Below are 17,818 nucleotides of genomic sequence, written 5' to 3' on the forward strand. Positions count from 1 at the left end.
GACATGGGCAACCCCACCACAGATAGACATTCACTGTGGTCTCGTTAAATATCAAAGTCATTGGAGGAAAAGGAGCTGCAAGGTGTGAAATGGGAGTGGGCACTAGAGGTGCATCCATAAGACAACCTGAGACAAAGGGGGAAAGGGAATTAGGATTGGTATCAGTGCATATGAAAGAATTACTGTCAAATCTCCTCAAGGCTAATGTGCTATTCATGTAGGGATAAACGGTCACCAAGTGTGTAACATTAACACGGTTCAGCAAAGCCTCCACAGAAGATGAACATATAAGGAAAGTGAAATACTCATCACGGTTGGGGCTAGTTTGGTGGATACATGGGTGTCCGCAGTCCTATTCTTCCCACTTTTCTCTCTGAGAGCTTTCAAGACAAACATCTGGAAATAAAAAGGTCTTGGCTCTGCTGCCTTACGCGACGACCTTGAGCAAAACCCTGCCTGTTGCTGTCTGTCAATCTCCTCAAGCGTACAATTCAGGGGAACTCATAGGATTGCCGAGAAGAGTAAAGGCACTAATACAGGTGAGCGGGCTGCAAACAAGGGCGGTGCAAAGTGCCCTCCGTAGGCGTCCCCGGACTGGGGCCGGACACCTCCAGGGCCCAGAGGGGAGCTTCTTACTGCCCCACACCCAGCCTGGCTCCCGGGGGGCCTCCCACCACCTCCCACCCCTCACAGAAGCATCCATGTTGTACAGACTTCCTCCCCTCATGATTATTTTTCAGTCTTCACCAGGGGTTTCAGGCTGACAGAAATGAGAACTGATGGGCCCTGCAAGGAAGTGTTGGGTCCACACTTTAAAAGTCTTTCCCTTCAGAAGGGCTATGATTTTCTCTCTGTTATTTGGCTTTTCTAAACTGACCCACGATGAATAACAAATTCTAGGACAAAACAGTAGCATGTCAACTACTGGGTTGGAAATGTACCCCAGTATCACAGAGATCTTTTTTCCTTGATGCTTTAAAAATAACACCTATTTGTATATAACCCTTAGCAACTGTGGCCTTGGACAAACATAAGAAATAGGCAGTATAGGCAAACAGGAGATTATGTAACCATTAGATCAAACATTCCAAGCAACTCCTTGGCTTACACTCCACGGTAAGTGTTCATAAACATTCCCTTCCACTTGGGGCCCACTGGGAATCACACAGAGGGAGGAGCCCTGCTCACACCCCAGTCTCAGCACAGGACCTAATTCTCTGTTTCTCCCTCTTGAGATTCTCCTAAAAGAGCAAAGGGGACAGTGTCCTCAGACCAAAGGGGACTGCGTCCTCAGAGGCAGTTCCCCTGTGCAAGCAACTTCACTGCATCTTGGAAGAAAGCAACCTTTCTCATTCTGCAAAGCAAGAAGGACAGGGGATATTGTCCCAAGACAATATACATACTCCTTCTTTACTTTTGAGGTTTTCCGAAAATAATTTTAACTCGCCTACCATGAATCACTAGCCCCCTATTAACCCAAAGCCAACCACCTTAGTTTGGGGAGCCCATCAGTCGACCTCAAACCATTGCTTGGCTCACAGGTAGCATCCTAAGAGGACACAGTCCTGGTTGGGCTCAAGGTGCAGCCCCATGAAGTACGGATTTGACACAGCGCCATCAGGAAAACTTCTGGCGCTCTGGCCCCTCCTTTCATGGAAGGACAGGGGTGGGGCTTCGGCTCTAGGAGTCACAGCACTGGAACCAAGAACATAGTTCTATTGGCATCTCTGACTCTGGCCAGGTCTCCGCACCACTAGCCCTCGGTGTGGCCCACAGCACCATCGGCTCCACACACAGGGCCTCGCTCGCGTTCCCCACAGCTATGTGTTCACACACCCGCGTGGCCCTGGTGACCGGGGCCAACAAGGGCATCGGCTTGGCCATCGCACGTGACCTGTGCCGGCAGTTCTCCGGGGACGTGGTGCTCACGGCACGGGACGAGGCGCGGGGACGGGCGGCCGTGCAGCAGCTCCAGGGCGAGGGCCTGAGTCCGCGCTTCCACCTGCTGGACGTCGATGACCTGCAGAGCATCCGCGCCCTGCGTGACTTCCTGCGCAAGGAGTACGGGGGCCTGGACGTGCTGGTCAACAACGCGGGCATTGCCCTTGATAGTAAGAACGTGGGAACTCTTAGGCCAGGAGACCTCCCTTAGGGGACCAGCCAGGGTGGGTTTGGGGCTGGTGTCTCAACTGCTGCTCTGGGGTCCAGAGCTCTGAGGGGATCTAGAACGGCCTCCCTAGGGAAGAAGATGGACTGGAGACACAGGGAGAGCAGGACCCTCCAGCAGTTGCAAGCATTTCCAGCCAGAGGACCTTCACACTGGCGTGGATCAGATTCTCAGGGACCTCACCCAGGTTTCTCCAAGTTCCTTTCTGATTGGGTCTGAGTCATTTGGTAAATATTAACCTATTTTGCAATAAACAACATATTGTAAACAAAGGTACACAGAAAACCCATTGTGCACCCTTCCCTTAGCATCCCCAAGTGGTGCCAAGTTACAAAGCTACACGGCATCAGCCAGCCAGATAATTCACACCGGGACAATAGTGTTACCTAACACAGAAATGGCTGAGAATTCACATTTGCAGATGAAAAAAAAAAATGCTATCGTCACTTCATGGAATATTCTCAGGAGGCAACTGCTTACTGACCTATTCTCCTTCTTCCTTACCAGTTGATGATCACACACCCTTACACATTAAAGCGGAATTGACAATGAAAACAAACTTCTTTGGTACTCGAAACGTGTGCACAGAACTGCTGCCTCTAATGAAACCCCAAGGTAGGTGTGATCAGGGGCCCAAGCAGTGCCATTTCTGGAATGATCTGGCTCTTGCCTCTCTAACCTTATCTAAGGGCCCTGCTCCCTCTCGCTTCTCAGCCACACCCACTTCACTGCTGTGTCCCCACCACACGGGTGCCCTTCTCCTCAGGACTCTGTACACGCGTGTCCAGCAGCGAGCAGTGCCTTCTGTCCTGCTGGCCTTTCACAACTGGCTCTTTCTTCTCCTTCACATCTTCATTTCAAATTCTCCTCACAAAGGCCTTTCCTGCCTCTGTACCCCTCACAGGTGCACTTCCCTGGGAATTCCTTCCTGGACCCTTTCTCTTCCTTCTGCCTTCCTCTGAGTGATTTTATTCAGGCTAGTGGACTCTTCACCATCCAAACTTCTCAGGCTCCCCTAAAAGCTGTCACCTGCCTAGTACATTCCCTAGAGCATTCTCTTCCTACCTCTCCTTCTCCTCAGGATGCCCTCCCTTCCCTCCTCAGATCCGACCCCTCCAGCTGCCCACCCAACCCCCCACCTAAACATCTCAAATGTGTCCAGATGACACCTGTGATTCCCCAATATCATCCTGGTCATGGACCACTCCATCCACCCACCATGAAAAATGAGGTCACCATGCCCACCTCCTGATTATCACTGACCAGGTCCCTAACAGTTGTCCTATAGATTTTGTCCCCCAAGCTTCCAACTTGGGGGAAAGCTTCCAGCTTTCTCCATCCCAACTCTCCAACAGAGACTCGGCTGTCATTTCTGGACAATTGAAACCTTCCTAAGAGATGCTGCTTCTTCTGTCTTTTCCTTTCTGGTTATTCTCTGTACTCCCTGAGTGCTCACTTTCTCGCAAAAGCCCTTCAAGAGCAAAGTCCAATCCTGAGCACAACTCGTAGCGATCTCTGTCGTCAGACCTGCCAAAGTCCAGGCCCATCAACCTCCCTTCACCTTGATCATTGTTTGCACAAACAAACTGCCACAATTCCTTGGCTGTAAACTACTGCAATATTTACCCCCACGTTAATGTGATGGGGAAACCACCACCCATTCAGTACACTGACTAAATAAGCCGACACTTTTAGAAAGATTAGGGTGTCTGGCTTGAATGAGTACATGCGTGTACAGTTTACCCTCAGTTCTGCCTCCATTGCCTCTTCATTCCTGGAAACTTCCATCACTTCTTCTACCACTGGCTTCTCTGGCCCCCAAAGGGCAGCTCTCAAATGTCCCCCGACTCCTTTACTCACCACAGCGTTGATGTTGGGCGAGTCCCGTGTGCCAGCATCACACATCCTACACGTATTCCACTTAAAAGGCAAAAATCATACTCTGGCTGATTGTTTTCTCACTTACTAAGCAGTGTGGGTGCCTGCTGTGTATTAGGCCTCAGGCCAGAATGAGGAATGAGTGTTCTTCTGCATTTGCTAAGGCAGGCTCTAATCAAATATTGATCTTGCCTCAGGAAAACTAGGCTCAGGGACATGGAAATGCAAGCTATATTCCCAGTGTAAGACCAGGGTTCCCTTGCCTTTGGAAATAAGAGAGTTCTTCCATTATTTGAGGGGATGGCAGCCACAGTGGTTCATGTTATCAGAACATTACCCTCTTTGGGGAGACTATCTGGGAGAAGTCCTAGCTAGGGCAGCCAAAGGAAATGCTGTCCTTCCTCCCCCATACTTCAGAAACCAGGATACAAAGAACAACCTCCAAGGACATCCACCAGTCCTCTGTGGGTCAGAACAAATGCAAAAGGCCAACGTGTGCTCTGTTTGTAGGTGTGTAAGGACAAACCAAAAGACATAATTGTGACTTTAAGGATATTGAGAGATAGTAAATGTTGATTTTTCTTATTTTTTTAACCAACTGAATCATCCAGGCACCCCTATTCTTACATTTTTTTCAGATTATTTATTTATTTATTTATTTATTTATTTATTTATTTATTATTTCTTTTGAGAGAGAGAGAGGAAGAGAGAGAGCCAGTAGGGAGAGGCAGAGAGAGCAGGAGAGAGAGAGAAGCCAGCCCCATGCTTTCATTGCAGAGCCCAAAGGAGCCTTGAACTCATGAGCCAAGAGATCATGACCTGAGCAAAATTAAGAGTTGACGCTTAACCAACTGAGCCACTCAGGGACTCCAATTCTTCTTATATTCTAATCCTCTTTTCAATAACAGTTTTAGTTAAACCATTTAGGCAGAAAATGAAGATAAGAACTTAAAACAACCAGGTGCCTATCACCAGTCTTAACCATGCAATTAGTGTCAAAGTCATATAAATCCCTTCCCACATTCCATATCATTTCACTCTCATTCCACCAAAATTCCTATTCCTGAATTTGAAAGATATTCTCTTTAAAAGGATAAGCTGTTGTTATTCTTTCACTCTTTAAATTATACTCTACATTTATTTCAAAAAGATATTAAGGTATAATCATCTCTAAGGAATTGAACAAACATTGGAAAGCTGAGCACTCTTGCTCATCAGATATAAGCTTAAAATACTAGGCAATAATATGGTCTTATTAAGGCTACTGTTAGCAAAGAAACCTTACAGAAGTTGTTCTCAACCTTTCTTTGAGAAGCTACTGCTTTGCAATATCCTGTAGTCTTAAAAACCACTAGAGAAATTTGGAGAGAAAGTTACAATAGCAAATGTATCTCACTCACACTCACTCTGACATATTGATTCTAGAAAGGATAGGTGGCTGGACATTTCTAGGTGTGATGTGCTAGGCATTTTATATATGGTCCCCATTAAGAACCTGGAGGAATAATGGATTTCAAGGTCACAAGCACAGCTGGCTGAAGACCAAGGTCATGTGACATCCAAACTAGTGGTTCTTCCCACTACTCAAGGTCCTCAAATCATTTTCCCTACATATCCCTTCTTCAAATGAAGCCTTACCCAGTAATGCAAGGCAAGGGAAACAGAAAATGAAAGGACTCTGTTCTATTGGGCCAAGGCCTTCCTTATAGCAAGACCCCCAGGTACCTCAGGGAAAACCACAGGAGGCACATTTCAAAACTTGAAGTGTTTTCTGAAAAACCCTTATCAGTCAAGACACTAAAGAACTGGTCCTCTTGATATTAGAAAACATGGATCTTCCAGGGAATGTGACAAATGTTAAATCATCAAAGGTCATGAGAACCAGCTTGGGCTTACAGATTCTGAATAGCCTTGAGAGTCAAATGCTGCCCTTGAAGTTTGTGACCCCAGATGAGATGATGTCTAAAATACCTTGTGTTGTGGAGATCACTGTGGCTGTGCTTTCGGACACTGAAGTTTGGAGAGGGAGAGATGTTCCTAAATAGATCCCTGGCCACATACAGAGTAATGGCCTGGATAGACTATAAGCCTGAGACACACGCCAGCCCCACCAGAACAAGAGCCCTTTCGTATCTGGGTGACATGCTTTCACACTGATTGTGACGGGGCAATTCCTTTACACGCTGCCTCATACAGGTCACACACTTACAGTCACACATCCAGTCTCTTTCGCACACACTCACATGCAGACATACGACACACTCAAATGCACTCACACACCCTTATCACAAGGTCTTATGGATGGTCCATAAACTTCTTTTCTTTTACGTTTACTTACTTATATTTGACAGAGAGGGCACGAGTGAGGGAGGGGCAGAGAGCGAGAATGAGCATCCCAAGCAGGCTCCAAACTGTCAGCACGGAGCCCAACGTGGGGCTCCAACCCACGAACCGTGAGATCATGACCTGAGTTGAAATTAAGAATCAGTTGCTTAACTGACTAAGCCATCCAGGCACCCCACCCTTAAACTTCGTAGCACACGGGCTGCGTGCATTCCAGCTCAGAGTCCTCAAAATGACACATGAAAGCCATGAGTCTATTCTGGAGACTAAATGTTTGGATCAGACTCTTGGCTGTATAAACTCCATAAGTACTTCCTATTCCTGCACTTGTGTTTCCTGTCCTGAGCTGTCACACCAGAAGGGTCTACCATCTCACCCAGCTCTGGCTGACAGCCAGCCTGCCACTTGCAGATGTGGTCAGTGCAGGGGACAGGCCTGGGTTGAGGGAATGGTTGCAGCATCTACTATGAGGAATTTACCTACAAAACCTTTTACTCCCTGTCAGGCTTCCCTCATATACACAGCTGATGTACCATTTTCACACCTGATACTGGACTTCCTGAGAGGGACAACACAGAATAGACAAGAGGGCAACAGCCTACAGACAGTTAGTAGAGTTTCTCCATTACTGACTATACTAAAGGTACAGAAGAAAATGGCTCCAAGCCCCTATGAATAATGTTGCTGTCTTTCAGGTATACCAGTTACCCAGGGTGGGTTCCTCTGCCCCTGTCTTATTTCATACACTTCTGTGTTTTGCAAATTTGAATCATTAATGTGTATTGTTTTTATTGCGAGACGGGCGGATGATATTTTTGAAAATACAATAAATCTAATTATTGGTCTGTAATAAAACCTGAGAGGTGCTTACTAAAACATTTGACAAATAAGTTCCATTAAACTGACACTTAACATGTTGTAGATGAAAGGAAGGACTGGAATAACTGACCCCTTTCTAAAAGGTGTTTATGCTCTTTCCATAATTTGGCTATTGCTGAAAGTGCTGCTACAAACATTGGGGTACATGTGCCCCTATGCATCAGCACTCCTGTATCCCTCGGGTGAATTCCTAGCAGTGCTATTGCTGGGTCAATGGATAAAGAAGATGTGGTTTATATATATAATGGAATACTACTTGGCAATGAGAAAGAATGAAATCTAGCCATTTGTAGCAATATGGGTGGAACTAGAGGGTATTATGCTAAGTGAAATAAGCCAGGCAGAGAAAGACAGATACCATATATTTTCACTCATATGTGGATCTTGAGAAACTTAACAGAAGACCATGGGGGAGCAGAAGGGGAAAAAAAAGTAACAGAGAGGGAGGAAGGCAAACCATAAGAGACTCTTAAGGACTGAGAACTAAGGGTAGATGGGGGGGTGAGGGAGAGGGGAAAGTGGGTGATGGGCAGAGAGGAGGGCTATAGTGTCATGCATTCTCTTTTTCAAGAAACTTGTATGGCACTGCCATTCCTTAGTGGGATGGAGCTCAGAGTTAACTGACTATGACTGTTCTTCCTGAATATTTTCATAAAACAGGGACAGTTTGCTAATTTTAGTGAAGCTCTTATTGTTCATAAATTCTCATAACCTTTCTATTAGGCTAAAGATACTCATGTAAATAGAAAAATAGTAAACTATTTATACATGTCAATATAAGTTCACTTTTATGAATATTGACTATATTTTTGAAAAAGAATTAGTGAGAACTGTGAGATTAACACTTTTAACAGATTTACAGAGATACAATTCACACATCCCACACTTCACCCATTTCAGGTATGCAATTCAGTGGAGTTTAGTAAATGGACAGAGGTGTGGAGCAATCACCACTTCAAGATCAACACACTGTCATCACCCCAAGGACAACCTGTGCCCTTAGCACCAGCCCTCTGGTCTCACATTCCCACTGTCCTAGCAACCTCCAATCTATTTTCTGTCTGAACATTTACTTTCCTGGACATCCCATATATAGAGAATCATATAATGAGTAGTCTTTTGTGACTGACCACTTTCTTTTGGGTAATGTTATCAAGATTCATCCATGTAGTAGCATTTCTTTTTATAGCATCTCTTTAACATGTGACTTTTCCATCGCCCCTTCCCGTGACCATATTGCCTGGTGTTTCCTCACTGCTCCCGAGTTGATGAAATCCCAACATAGAGGAAACAGCCACGCACATTAGCCCATGAGGTGATTTGTTTTTGCCTGGTTACAGCAGAGCAACAGCCCACACCATGCAGTTTTTCTCCTTCAAAAGGTCATCATTAAACTGATCAGTTGTTTGTTGGTTGATAGACACTTGTTCATAGAGCACTGGCCATGGGACCGTAAGATGTTAACATGATCTCAAAGGTGACCTGTGAAGAAAAGTGGTTCTCTACTCACGATTGCAGTCAGTGCCTCCTTACCTTCAGAGAGCACGTTCCTATATAAATCACTCTCTCCTCTAAATGGGACACCTGAGCACTGCACTCCCCATTAGATCATTTCTCTGATATCATCTGAGACATTATGACTGTTACAAGGTTCAAGACTGTATCGTGTCCATCACCTATATAAGAAGACTACATTAACACTCCTAGGAAACTGGTAATTGTCTCCCAAATGGACAAATGCAGGAATTTTGGTACTCACCATTCTCGTGCATGCAATTCTATGTGACTATTTGTGTTGTATTTTAGGCAGAGTGGTCAATGTGTCTAGCATAATGAGCTTGGTAGCTCTTAAGAACTGCGGCCCAGAACTGCAGCAGAAGTTCAGAAGTGAAACCATCACAGAGGAGGAGCTGGTGGGGCTCATGAACAAGTTTGTGGAAGACGTAAAGAACAGAGTGCACCAAAACGAGGGCTGGCCTGATATGCAAATGCTTACATATGGAGTGTCAAAGATGGGTGTCACCGTCCTGTCCAGAATCTATGCCAGGAAACTGAGTGAGCAGAGGAGGGGAGACAGGATCCTCCTGAATGCCTGCTCCCCTGGGTGGGTGAGAACAGACATGGGTGGACCTACAGCCATTAAAAGCCCAGAAGAAGGAGCAGAGACTCCCGTCTACTTGGCCCTTTTGCCCCCGGATGCCAAGGAGCCTCACGGGGAGATTGTTATGGAGAAGAAAGTTGAACAATGGGGACCCCACTTTCAGTTCCCTTCATGGCTCCCGATATGATACAGTCATGATTTGACCAAACAGATTACACTGTCTACAATGTCCTTATCCACGTCAAGTACTCACATTGAATTGGTTACTAATTCTGTGAAGTCTTCTGTGATTTCTTCCATAATATATATGAGAACAAAAAGTGGAATTAATGACCATAATGAATGAACATCATAGATGAATAAACAATTCTAAGTAGATGTCCACATGTGCAGATCACCCCCTGCCAACCAGCCCCAAAAATTAACAGAACCTAAGTTAGGTCAAGAGAAGGGACAATTTAACACAGGGGTTCATAAACATTAGTGAATGAGCCAGATGGTGAATATTTTGCCTTTGCACTTGAATGGCCTCCGTTGGACCTACTCAAATCTGCTGTTTAGCTTGAAAGTCACCATAGATGATATATAGACCCATAAGGGGGTGGGATTTCCCTAGCCAGCGTTCTTTATCAGCCTCTACTATGACATTGGCACACCACCATGCATAGACATCCGCAGTGGTCTCATTAAATATCAAAGTCATTGGAGAAAAAGGAGCTGCAAGGTGTGAAATGGGAGTGGGCACTAGAGGTGCATCCATAAGACAACCTGAGACAAAGGGGGAAAGGGAATTAGGATTGGTATCAGTGCATATGAAAGAATTACTGTCAAATCTCCTCAAGGCTAATGTGCTATTCACGTAGGGATAAACGGTCACCAAGTGTGTAACATTAACACGGTTCAGCAAAGCCTCCACAGAAGATGAACATATAAGGAAAGTGAAATACTCATCACGGTTGGGGCTAGTTTGGTGGATACATGGGTGTCTGCAGTCCTATTCTTCCCACTTTTCTCTCTGAGAGCTTTCAAGACAAACATCTGGAAATAAAAAGGTCTTGGCTCTGCTGCCTTACGCGACGACCTTGAGCAAAACCCTGCCTGTTGCTGTCTGTCAATCTCCTCAAGCGTACAATTCAGGGGAACTCATAGGATTGCCGGGAAGAGTAAAGGCACTAATACAGGTGAGCGGGCTGCAAACAAGGGCGGTGCAAAGTGCCCTCCGTAGGCGTCCCCGGACTGGGGCCTGACACCTCCAGGGCCCAGAGGGGAGCTTCTTACTGCCCCACACCCAGCCTGGCTCCCGGGGGGCCTCCCACCACCTCCCACCCCTCACAGAAGCATCCATGTTGTACAGACTTCCTCCCCTCATGATTATTTTTCAGTCTTCACCAGGGGTTTCAGGCTGACAGAAATGAGAACTGATGGGCCCTGCAAGCAAGGATTGGGTCCATACTTTATGTCTCTCCCTTCAAGGGCGCTTGAGTGACTCAGTCAGTTGAGTGTCTAACTTTGGCTCAGGTCATTATCTCAAGGTTCATGAGCCCCACATGGGACTCTGCCATCAGCACAGAGCCCACTTCAGATCTCTCTCTCTCTCTCTCTCTCTCTCTCTCTCTCTCTCTGACACCCTCCCCTGCTCTTTCTCTTTTTCTCTCTTTCAGAATAAATAAACTTTACACAACCTAAAGTCTTTCCCTTCAAAGGGGCTATTAATTTTCTCTCTGTTATCTGGCTTTTCTAAACTGACTCATGAGGAGCATCAATGTCTAGGACAAAACAATAGCATGTCAACTGCTGGTTTGGAATGTATCCCAGTATCACAGAGATCTCTTTTCCTTGATACCTTAAAAATAACACCAAATTATATATAACACTTATTAACTAAAACCTTGGTCTACACCAAATATAAGCACTTTTAACAAACATAAGTATTTATAACCATTAAAGCAGACATCCCAAGCAATTCCTCAGCCACAGTGAGCTTCACAAACATTCCCTCCCACTCGGGGCCCACTGGGAATCACACTGAGGGAGGAGTCCTGCCCACACCTAAGTCCCAGCACAGGACCTCATTCTCTGTATCTCTCTCTTGAGTTTCTACTGAGAAAGCAGGGGATCTGTGTCCTCAGAAGCACTTCCCTGTACAACCAGTTTCACTGCATCTTAGAAGAAGGCAAACTTTCCCATTCTACAGAGGAAGAAGGACACATTCCCAACACAATGGCTATATTCCTTTCTTCCTCATGGGGTTTTCCCAAAATATGTTTAGTTCTACCACCATGAATCTCTAGCTCCTATTAGCCTATGACTACCCATTTTCTTTCCGAGGAGCACATCAGTCCGTCCTGAACCATTGCTGAGCTCAGAGGAAGGATCCTAAGAGTGGGGAGTTCTGGTTGGGTTTAAGATACAGACCTGGGAGAGACAGACCTGGTATAGCATCATTAGGGAACCATCTGGAACCTTTGGCCCCTTCTTTGATGGGTGATGGAGGCAGGGCCTCTAGCTCTAGGGGTAACATCCCCAGATACCAGAACACACCTGTGCCAGTGCACGGGGCCCACAGCACACCTCAAGTGTCTTACCATGTCTGCTTTCTGCACTCTAATGCCTCGCTCAGCCTAGTAGACCTACAACCATGTGGTGCTGGTGACTGGGCCCAACTAGGCTTCACCATCATGGGTGTTCTGTGCCAGCAGGTCTCGGGGAACATGATGCTCCCAACCATGCTTCCCCCTGCCTGACATCCATGACCTGCAGAGCAGCCATGCACTGCTCGACTTCCTACGCAAGGAGTGTGGGGGTCTGGAAGTGCTGGTCAACAACATGGGCATCGTCTTCCAACCCTCCTCTCTCTGTGTGATCTAGTCAGGTTAGTGGAACCTCACTACCTCCAATTCATAAGGCCGGCCTAAAACCTATCACCTGCCTAGAATATTCCAGGATCTCCAGAGCACATATTTGTTTTCCTGCCTCTCCACCTGCACCTATGCCCTCCCTTCCTGCCTCAAATCCCTCTAACCCCATCTAAAACCAACATTTCCTGAGGACACTGCTTTTTCCATTTCCTCCATTCACTATAGCTTCTCTCTGGTTTGTGCTCCTCTGGAAGACTGCAACTTATTAACTAGATTCAGGACCCCCATCAGTTTGGTGTTTCTGTGGGTAAACCAGGGATAGGACTTCCTACTGTCACCTTGCTGATTTTAGTCTTCAGATGGTTTTTGCTTAAAGCTGAAAGGTCAACTCTTCCCTGAACCTCTAGCCTGCAGGCCTGCCTTGCTGATTTGGATTTGTCAGCTTCCAAAATTGTGACTCATTTCTTATAATTCCTTAAAATAAATCTCTCACTCACTCTTTTCCTCTCTTCCTTTATGCATGTGTACACACACACACACACACACACCCTATCAGTTCATTTTTCTCTGGAGATTCTAGATTGGTTAATACATATGGCAAAAGAAAAACTACTACTCTATATTGGAACAGATGCATTAAATTGGGATTTCCAGCAGAGGAACCTACCCTGGATTATCTTGGAGGGCTCTCAAAGCCATCACATGTACCCTTATTGATAGAGGCAGAGGAAGTTTTGAGGATGAAGAGGAGTCATGTGACCATGGAAGCAGTGAGTGGACTGATGTAGCCACAAGGAAAGAAACACCTTTAGCCACCAGAAGGTGGAAGAGGTAAGGAAGGGTCTTCCCTAGAAACCGGAGAGTGCACAGCCCTGGAAGCACCTTGATTTCAGACCTCTGGCCTCTGGAGCTTCAAGAGACTAGATCGCTGTTGTTTTAACTGGGTACAGTTCGTAATCATTTGTTATGGTAGCCCCGGAAGAGTAAGATCCCCATGTTCCTTGTTTACTTAGCAGTTTGGCCACATTGGTGACTCAGTGTAAGTTTTGGCAGATTACCTTAAAGATCCCCCAGGTAAAAACCTCTGGCATTTCTTCCTGGCAGCTCTCCCTAGGATTACCAGTTGTACCAAAGTATTGCTCTTGAAGAACAAAGAGTTCGGAAAGTTCTTTGCCTTCGGTCAAAGGCAAGGAACACACACACTCAGCAATTATGTTTCTCCTTCTGCGAGTGCTCTTGGTCTCTGTCGTAGGGTTCCCACCTCTCCCTATACACAGAACATGCTATCCAGTGGGACAGGACACTGTCAGCTCTGCGTGCAGTTTGAGAAGAGAGCTTACCACATGGACCTGGGTCCAGGAGCAGGTGACTTTGAAACCTCTTGCCTATCAGTGACAAGTACAGTTTCCTAAATGCAGAGTCTAAGCAAGTGTCCATGAGCTGGGAAGAGATCAGGGGGAAAGAAGTAGTGGGAACAAGAGAGGTTTTGTACAGGTTGGCCGAGTAACAAACATGCAGTAGTGGCAATATCATAATTCAGGGGGAAGCGGTTGATGGTAGAGCCATGCATAGAACATAGTGATATAACAAAAGCAGTTTACAAAATTGTTCTGTAACTTGTTCTGGAAATTCTGAAAACACCAGAATATCTGTGGCTTCCATTTAATTTCTATCAAGAGGCCCAAGCTCCTTCCCATTGGACTCAGCAACAGCTTGCTTGGTCTTGTGTTCCAGAAAGTTAAGACTATAAACAGTAAACTGTTTAAACACAGACTATTTCAACAACTGACCTAGTTTACAAATTCTTATCCATCTCTGCCCAGATCCCAGACTCAATAACTCCTGCCTTCAAACTCACCTATGGCTAACTCTTTACCAAAAAACAAACAACAATAACAGAAACAAAAACCCAGACTCTTATAAAACCCAATTGCTCAAATTATTGAGGAGATAGTTTGGTGATTTCATTTGGTCAGTGGAACTTTTGACTGACAAGTTTCTAATAAACTCAGCTTGTGGGGTTTTCTTTTCAATCACAAAAGTTTTCCTGGTGCTTTTATGGGGATGTTCAACGGACTTAGAGGTCCAGTGATATAGCCAAAATCTCCTCATCCATTTTGGCCCAAGATCCGACATCATTAACAGCATACATCCCCAAAACCCCTGAGTACCCCTATCTGAGGTCCTCAGCTGTCATTGCCACTGTGTCTCCAACATTAAGCCTGAGTTCCCATTCCTTTTCCTTGAACTCCTTAGCTGAGATTATTTTAAATTCAATCAGTATCCTTCAAGAATTGTTCAACTTCCAATACTAATCCAACTTCTATTCAAATTCCTTGTTGGAAATCTGATTAAGCATTTATTGACAACTTATTCTTCTTTTTACCACTCATGATGTTTTCTGTCTATAAGAGGAAGCTCTTAGTAAGGTAGGGAGCCTACAGAGGTCTGAAAAGTCTACCTCTAAACTGGCCGTGAGGATAAATGAATAAAAAGTCTTACTACTCTGCCTTCCTTTCTTAGACACCTCTACCTTCGATTGCCCATCAAAACTTTACAACAGCTTTTAGTTTGCTCTGTATGAAAGAAATTCCTTCTAGCAGAAATCTTCTCACCACACTCCATCTTCCAGGGCCATTGATTTATCATTTCAATGACTGGAAATGCCTCAACTTCAGGTTGAGGGGCCCAAGACATGGGTTTTATAGAAGTAACACTTCCTACTGACGGCTAGCTAATTCCACATGGATTCACCTGCTAACTAACTCATCTACAATTCTACCTGGCAGAAGTCTGGCTTGTTACATGTATTCCCACTTAATCCCAACGCCCTCCTATGTGCCATAATATATGCCATAATTCTACCAAGGGTAATATGAACTTGCAATGGCCACTATGGTGATATTTTGATATGACAAAAATATATGATCTAAGGGGTACATTAAAAAACAGACTAAACAAACCCCTAATATTTTGGTCAACACTTTTGATTGGTATGAGTAAGCTTCAAAAAGAAATTCAGACTCAAAATTGGACATTTACAATATAGCTTAGCCAAAGCTAATGAAAATGGGTCAAGCTTAAAACTGTGTATCCATTAGACTCATCATAAGCAAACACATACCATGTGTAAACCTCCCTCTTTTTCCCACCCACATGCCTTCTCTAACTTCCGCCTCTACCTAGGTATGACTCCCTTTCCTTTCCCTCTAGTCTACCTGAATCATGAAAGGCTCAATAGCCCCTTAAAGTCAGACAACTGGAAACCTTAAAATAGACTTGAGGGACTTCTAGGTGGCTCAGTTGGTTGAGTGTCTGACTGTTGTTTTTTGACTCAGGTCACGATCTCACGGATTGTGAGTTTGAACACCATGCTAGGCTCTGTGCTGGAGGTGCAGAGTTGGCTTGGGATTCTCTCTCTCTCCCTGTCTCTTTCTGCCCCTCCCCTGCTCGCTCACTCTCTCTCTCAAAATAAATAAATAAACTTTACTGGCGACATAGGTAGGTAGGAAGGTAGGTAGGTAGATAAAAAAAAAAACAGATTTGAAATCATTGCCTGGGTCAGAATTCAGAGACATCAATGACTATCTTAATGTTTATTGAGAAACTCAAAATAGTCTTATGAAATTATAATTCTGGACTGCCAGGCTTATATTGACTTGCACACTGGTGGGCTTCTCAGATGCCAAATCTTAGATGAAAACGACTCGCTAGGATGAAACCACACAAAATGTTAGGACACCTGAATTCTGGAGGACAGCCTATTAGGTCAACAAGGCTATCAGAATAGAAGACAAGCTCCTAAGGATCACATCAGAAACATCCCCTGTAAACACTGACTAGACTCTTCCTCAGTTTTATAAATAAGACAAAGATCAAACTATGGTCAATTCAAAGACAGATTATTAAGCAACACTTAGTATAGATGCTAAGGTCAGTCTCAGTGTAGACCTGTTTTTGTGGTTTCTCAATGAATGAAAACCTTAATAGAATATTTGACTAGGAAAAGCAAGTTAGGGTGGAAAATAACTCCCTTCCCTCAACTACAGCACACAAAAGAATACCTTTAGAGGGGAAGAGAACAAACCCAGGATAAAACTCAGAATAAATTTAAGATTTTCCAGTGTAAAAAATGACATGTTTCCCATAAAAATAATTGCTGGAACCATAAACAAGGAGATTCCCAGGCAAGTGCACTTGTCCATACTGCAAGCAAAAGGAGGGATGGGAAAAATAATTAACTTGTATTAGCTATGAAATAAAAAGAAAGGATTAAGAAGCCTAAACAGAAAAACAGCATCCAATTTCATGTTGTACCTTTAAGTTCATGTGGAAACATTTATCTAAATATAAAGGACCACCATACGAATTTATAATTGATGTGGGTATTGGGCTGAATAGGGTCCTCAAAAAAATCATGTCAATGCTGAGCCTGTGGATGTAACCTTGTTTGGAAACTGGGTCGTCAAGTAAACATGATGTCATACTGGATTACAAGAAGGCCTTATGAAGACACTGAGGACCTCACGTAACAAGAATCCCACATAACAAGAGAGTTGGAGATTAGGGTGGGGCTTCTACAAACCAACGGGATGCCAATAATTGCTGACAACCACCAAAGCCTAGGAAGAGGCATGGAAGGATTCTTCTCTAGAGCCTTCAGAGGTACCATGGCCCTGTCAATGCCCTGCTCTTTGACTTTAATCCTCCAGAACTGAGAGAATATTTTTCTTTTCTTTTAAGCCACCCAGTCTGTGGTACTTTGTCATGGCAAACATGGAAAATGAATACAATATGGATACTACCAAAAACAGTGAACCTACCACTGTCACAGAACCTTTCCTTCTGAAGTGGACGCCAGCCCACCAATTCTGAACTCCCATTTCCAAACGCATAATTATCACTTTTGGACTTTAACAGGATAATCCTTCTTTGTGACACCTCATCTGCTCATTTAAGAGAGAAAAGCCACTCACTAAGCCAAGGGAATTGCCAGATGAAATGACCTTCCAAGAGTTCCTCTTGAAATTCCTAAAGATTTCCTTATTTATAATCAAGTTAAAATTAATTTAGACACTAACTTACCACTGCCTTATGTTTAAATTAACCCCAAATGGAGGTACTCTGGACTGCTTTGGGACAAAGAATTCCAATGACAGTAGCAGAATTATTGGAGCTGAACTCATTAAGGACTGATCCACGTACCTTGAAATTTCACAGTAACCTCAAAGACCAGAAAGCAAAGACATAAAGACCTGTAATGCAAATTATGATAGAAAATGAATCACGCCTTACAGGAATCTGAGAAATCCAATAGACAAAATTATCAATTTGTGCAGGATTTCTGAAGTATAAACACAAATAGGCATACCTGATTTTTCAGTGGTAGCTAGCCCCAATACTATCCTATCCTTAATGCCACCTGAAGCCACTTTCTTTAGTCATAGACCTGTCCACTGCCTTCTTTAGCACCCTCTAGGTCAGGACACCAGTGCCTGTTTATTGAGCTTGGTAAGAGATAAAGTGGTAAGAAAGTACTTATACTAGTGCAGGATTCCTCTCTTATATGGATTATATCAGGAAAAGTTGGTC

At 44.5% G+C, this 17,818-nt stretch overlaps 1 protein-coding gene across 1 annotated transcript; it reads left to right on the top strand.

The window, feature by feature from the left end:
- The first annotated feature begins 1,822 nt into the window (after positions 1–1,822).
- On the top strand, positions 1,823–9,555 carry LOC124526858 (carbonyl reductase [NADPH] 1-like). Its single transcript, XM_047100041.1, has 3 exons — positions 1,823–2,111; positions 2,675–2,782; positions 9,074–9,555. The coding sequence occupies exons 1-3, from the start codon at positions 1,823–1,825 to the stop codon at positions 9,553–9,555; spliced, it is 879 nt and encodes a 292-aa protein (XP_046955997.1).
- The last annotated feature ends 8,263 nt before the right edge of the window (positions 9,556–17,818 follow it).

This window comes from Lynx rufus, unplaced genomic scaffold (genome assembly GCF_022079265.1).
Source record: "Lynx rufus isolate CCGP_SWC_20201006 ecotype Redwood Valley unplaced genomic scaffold, mLynRuf1.p SCAF_5, whole genome shotgun sequence".
Taxonomy (NCBI): Eukaryota; Metazoa; Chordata; class Mammalia; order Carnivora; family Felidae; genus Lynx; species Lynx rufus.

Coding starts and splice junctions, on each gene's coding strand:
- LOC124526858 (XM_047100041.1), top strand. CDS start 1,823: ATGTGTTCACACACCCGCGTGGCCCTGGTGACCGGGGCCAACAAGGGC. Junction 2,112..2,674: donor CGCGGGCATTGCCCTTGATA/GTAAGAACGTGG, acceptor CTTCCTTACCAG/TTGATGATCACACACCCTTA. Junction 2,783..9,073: donor GCCTCTAATGAAACCCCAAG/GTAGGTGTGATC, acceptor GTTGTATTTTAG/GCAGAGTGGTCAATGTGTCT.